General features: G+C 35.0%; 1 protein-coding gene across 1 annotated transcript in view; it reads right to left on the reverse strand.

The window, feature by feature from the left end:
* Positions 1-5,685, reverse strand: part of coq8aa (coenzyme Q8A, genome duplicate a) — a 37,941-nt gene extending 32,256 nt beyond the window's left edge. Inside the window, exons 1-2 of the mRNA XM_052096384.1 lie at positions 5,580-5,685; positions 617-793 (exon numbers count right to left, since the gene is read on the reverse strand). Coding sequence (XP_051952344.1) covers positions 617-775 — 159 coding nt within the window. The 5' untranslated portion in view covers positions 776-793; positions 5,580-5,685. The remainder of the gene's footprint in view (positions 1-616; positions 794-5,579) is intronic.
* Between the last annotated feature and the right edge of the window lie 315 nt (positions 5,686-6,000).

A 6,000-nucleotide genomic window follows, 5' to 3' on the forward strand; every position in this document is an offset into this window, starting at 1 on the left:
CACCTAAAACAGACAATTAATCATCATAGTCCTAAAACAGGCAATTAATCGTCATAGTCGCAATTATTTGTTTGACCCCTAATTTTCATTATTATGTAAATTGTTTTGTTAAAAATATGTACGAAATTTCAAACACTGACAACAGCTTGTATCATTATTAAAAATGCGATTTCACAATCTCATATAAATTGATAGAATGTGAAATTTGTACATTTTTTAAAAGTTAAAATGTGAATAAAATCATAAAGAAAAATATTTTAAAAAAAATTACAATATACTGTATTGCATGAATATATATGAAGAGGCCCCCTCTCTCAGTTTTGCTTAATATATTTTTAGTTACATTATGCTTACATGTCGTCAAAAGTCTGGCGAGTAAAATAAAAGTTACTAGCCAATGATAATTCTTTCTCCAACACGATCGTAGAGGGTTGTTAAACAAAAATGTGTAAGTGCAAGATTCAATATTTCAAATATTTTGGTCAGATATCCTGGAAAAGAAAGACTGTACATTTTAAATACAAATTCTGTAAATTCTTCTGAACTTTTAGGAGTACACTAGCAATTTAGAAGGCTTCAAAACTAATAATGGCATGTACAGTCGAGCTGGACCCACCTGGATCTTCTGCGTGGCTATGCTCATGCCCTGTTCAGCCGTCATTTGCATGTTGTAGGCCACCCCTCCACTGACACGCAGAGAGCTGGCCTGGGTCTCGACCACGGCCTGGCTCAGCTTGGCTAGACCCCTTATCAGCAACAACATGTCGCCTGCCATAATGGTTCCTCTTCACACCTACCAGAAGGAAGGAAGAGATGAGTAATACAATACTTTTTCTACCTCAAAAGTTTTAAGACAACATGGCTCAACCGGGCCTTTCTGTGTGGAGTTTACATGTTCTCCCCATGTTTGTGTGGGTTTCCTCTGGGTGCTCCGGTTTCCCCCACAGTCCAAAAAGACATGCAGGATAAGTTTATTGGAGACTCTAAATTGTCTAAATATAGAATTTAAATTGTAAAGTGTTCACATGATATTAGTTTTCCCTTTGTTTTTCTTTTCATTTTCTCTCATCCATGTAATACAGTAAAAAATTACTTTGTTGCAGTAATGAGAATCATCATTGAAAAGAATGGGAAGAGTAAAGGAAAAAGGTCCAGACACATAAACGTAATGAGAATTGGGTGGAAAAATGTGCTGAAGTATCCTAAAAATAATGTCACAATGCAACCAAAAAAAATGTATGAATATGACTAGAACATTTTTGTGAGAATCACCGTAGGTGGTTGAGAAGACATTCGTTTCGTAACTGAGGTGTAAAATGTAAACAAAAAATTGTTAAATGTTCATAATGTTAATCAATAATGACTCAGCAAGCAACTGAGTCAGATCTGTAAATCAACAGCGGGAGCGCCTGGGCCATCAACAAAACACAGCTGTTATCTGTTGGCAACCCTATCAAAGGTTAAACGTTTTCACACTGAGACAAGTGTCAAAACATTTAGCCAATGACTAACCATCTTACTAAGTGTCAATGGCTACATTTACGTGTACACCAATACACCGATTACTGCAATAAGTGTATAAGGAATAATTAGATTAAGATGTTTACGTGATTTGGGTCAACCACTTCAATTCCATTTACATGCTACTTGCCATAACTAATTATTTGCTCAGAAATGTGACGTATTAATGCTTTTTTTATAAGATAATATTTATTACAAATAACAACTTAATATATGTCTCTTTAAATACAGCTTGGCATAAGGAAAATGAGTTTTTTAGTCAGTTTGTGAGTCTTTTTGAATGACTTATTAAAAGAACCACTTCATAAGAGTAATTTCCATCTACACTGGATGTGCTGTCTGTTTTGATTCACTAAAAAGAATCAGTTCAGTCATTAGAGTGTGAATTGGAATACGCACGATGGATGTTGTTGCGTTTCTCCTGCGAGCACAAACTAATACTAAAACATGTTTCCTTCCCATTATTTCACGTCATACAGTCTTTTTTATCTCCCCCAAACATTCAATTCAGACAGCAATTGGACTGTGGGGCTGTAGATGGGGAGCACAACTGTTGGAAGACTGTGAATGGAACTGCCATTTTACATAAAATTGAAAATTAAGTGCAGCTTTTTCTTTTTCACAATGTTTTCAAACCTGTACTTGAGTGGAACATGATCCAACTGCAGCACTTGTGCAGGCGTACTTTGGTCAGAGTGGAAGAAATACTATTAAAGCATTTACATGACAGTACAAAGCGATTAAAATAGGAGTACTCCACATATCTAACTGCGATTATCATTACTCTTATTATAAGCATATATTATAAACGCAATATCATAATCGTAATATTCCGTTTACATGAGCTACAGTTTAATCGCAGTATTATCGCATTATAAGGGTGCATGTAAACATAGCCAATAAAAAGAAGCATACGAGGAGCTGTGTTCTTCAGTCTGAGCTTCATTGTAAAACCCTAAATTTCATGATGAATGGCTTTTTTTTACATTCTGCCAACTCGCCACTACAAAAAGTTATTTCCTTATTCAGCAAGATGAAAATACAAATTTGGACCAGTAAATTTTAGGCTATGAAGCACTAGTGTTAAAGCCAAAGAAAAAAACTAAACCAAAATAAGCTTAACTGAGGGGAGGGAGTGGATAAGATCTTGCCTGTTCTGTAAATAAAAGGGTTTTAAACTTGGCCTCTTTCCTGAGGTAAGAGAAATTTGCCTTAGAGGGAGCTCTAAAAAGACCTTGAGATATTCATTGGGATACAAACACACCCTATCTGTTAAAATAGGTCAAAATTCAATGTTCTGTAACAATACTGACCATCCCTTAATACCAAACTGGAATGCTGTGACAGTGGAAAACAAGGATATATCCCGTTTTTATTTCAAAGACATTTGCCTAATGCATATGGTTTCAGATTCGTGCTATTTACCAACATGTGGATTACTCAATAATAGCTTGATCCTGATGCCGAACCCTACTGTCTGATTTCGTCTACTTTAGAGTTGCTGTATCCCAACTGGTAGAGCATGGCACTAGTTTGTGGGTATGATTCCCAGGGAATGCATGGACTGATAAAATGTATACTTTAAATGTACTTTAAACCATTTTGTATAAAAGCACCTGTCAAATGTCTATCAATGGCATTAAACAATGATTACAAAGTTCAGAGTGAAAGTTAGAAAATATGGACTTCTTCCATTTAATAAGAATCCTGGTAACTGATATTGGCCATGGTGTAAACAAATATGTTAACCCACTTTTCATTACCTAATCTAGTGAAATGGGTGTGGCCTGGAAATATGCCAGCATTATAACTGAAGTAGGTACCGTTTCACCTGATAGAGGGGGCACATGCTGGCACATACCTGCATATTTGCAACTAAGCAATTCATTATTTCAAGCTGCCAATGCTTTTTGCAAACAATAAACACTCTGTTGGTTAATAGAGGAACATGATGCTTAAGCAATATTGGAGAGTGAAAACTGGGCTTCCACAAGCAGGTCAAAATGGGGAAGCACATTTATAAATTAGCTATATATTGTTTGCAAAAGAACAATATTTTTGCATTGAAAAGGCCTGTGCATGTTACGGTCAACTATGCGAATAGTTTAGAAAGTGCTGGAAAATCGCAATCCATTTTATAGCTTTCAACTGTCAACAGCAATTCTTTCCTTTGCAGGCAAAACAATGGGTTACTCCTCCTTAAAACAGGACAGGCTTCTTAATATATTAGATACTGTGGTGCAACACAGATAACATGAAACAAGCATAAGATAAAGCCATAAACACTACCGGTCAAAAGTTTTGAAACACTTAATCATACTTTATTATAATTTTTTTTCACATTTTAGAATAATAGTAAAGTCATCAAAACTATGTAATAACATAAATGGAACTATGGGAATTATGTTGTGACTGAAGAAATACAACACAATTTTTATTTATTTTGGATTTTGTTTAAAGTATTCACCCTTTGCCTAGACATGTACTCTTGACATTTTCTCAACCAACTTCTTGAGATATCACCCTGGGATGGTTTTTAAACAGTAATGAAGGTGTTCCCATCTATGTTGGGCACTTATTGGCTGCTTTTCTTTATTATTTGGTCCAAGTCATCAATTAAAAAAAGTATTATTCAATTTTAATTTTATAAATTAAATAAATTAATATGTTGGCACAATACATTTCTTGTCAACAAAACACATTTCAAACATTTAAGCATACGTCTCCAGATCAAAAAAATTTAAGATCATGAGAAAAATGTCAGTCAATTGTTTCAAAACTTTTGACCAGCAGTGTATATATAATATATATATACACACACACACACACACACACACTCACAAGAGTGATGACAAGCTGTGAAATATGCTTCGAGACCCAGGCCTAATGGCAGGAAATAACCAAGTGAACCCAAGGAACATATAATATTTACAGCCAATCAGAGAGTTAGTTAAGGGAAACACCCCTATTCTTTCTGTTTGTATTTAGGGCAGGTTGTGATTTACTGCTCAATAACATGGGCACATGGTTCCTAGTTAATAATATGCCAATAGGATTGTTAACGCAAACACAGTTGCTAATTATACAATGCAGTAAATATTAATAATGGGTTAGAATAATCCATAGTAAATTTCATGATGATTTTGCAGGAAGTGGTGTAAATTTGTTGATGTATTTGAATAAATTAACTGGACTAGCATTCTGCAATAATGTCAAAATAACATTAATAATTTAATGTCAATAAAATCAAAATAAGCCAAATTAAAATAAAGTTTCCTTCAGGTCATTTAGGTGGAAGTCTAGGTTGAGGCTGACATACAGCATTCAAGCTGTTCTGCAAAGAAAGATTATAAACAAAGATTTGTCTTAAGGCTTATGGGTTTTGCAAAGAGGCGATCTTCACAACAGCTGTGTTTTTTTCACACACTTTATGGTATATATCTCTGAGCTTGCTCTGTAGGACTTGTTGCCAGCACACTGTGTGTTCCAAACAAAAAGTCATACATGCCATATCTCTACTTGAGTCTACCAACCCTTATCATTTTGCAAGACTTCTGGCACAAAATAGCACATGCAATCCTAGTGCATTTAAAGAGGAAGTCTTGTCTCTTTAAAAAATAATGGAGATAATGTGAAGTGTAAACGGGCCTTTTGCTTAATTCAAGAAAATTTGCATTGGATCCTAAAGAACACAGCAGATTAGAATGGAGATTACAGAGATTCGTTATAAGATAATTAAAATGACACAAATCAACAAAATCAAATCATGCACAATTGGCGTGTAACACGTCATCAATCTAAAATCCACACAAAAATATGTGTAATAATTTGAAACGATCATGATAAACTAAATGCAACTCCAATCCAGATTAAAGCATAGTACAATGCAACACACAACAACACGTGAGCGACGCATGTCTGTTAGCCAGCAAGCTGAAGGACACAGTAGTATAAACAACAATATGTCCCTTTTGCTAACCACATTATTGTTACATGCATTAATATAAGGCATAAAGTGTCGGATACGGGTTGTATTTGCTTTAAGTTTAAGTACATACCTCCAGAATTGGCAAATGTGTGGCTGTTGCCTTCACTGTCCAGCTCACTGTATATGGTGGAACTGCGTCCATGAGTTGACGAGCTGTTTACCCTCCGATGTGTGCATGACAGAGCTGTTTGGCTCCTCCTTCCAAGAGCTTCTATTGGTCATCTCTACGTGGAGGCGGGTCTTACAAACCGTATCTGCAATTTTATTGGTTTCGTTCTACATCAGTCTCGAAAATCGCACAACAAAAGTTGACCAAGGACAAATGTTTCAAATCAAAATACATATCAATACAAAGGTTTATTTTTACACGCTATTTGTAGGATTTAAAATAAGTCTGTGTTAGAAGACTCAATAGAAGTGTTTATTTAAGAACAATGAACGATTTATTGGGATCATTGTTTCGAAGTTTTCCTTAATTATTAATAAGCAGT

Source organism: Xyrauchen texanus, chromosome 28, assembly GCF_025860055.1.
Source record: "Xyrauchen texanus isolate HMW12.3.18 chromosome 28, RBS_HiC_50CHRs, whole genome shotgun sequence".
In the NCBI taxonomy this organism is placed as follows: domain Eukaryota; kingdom Metazoa; phylum Chordata; class Actinopteri; order Cypriniformes; family Catostomidae; genus Xyrauchen; species Xyrauchen texanus.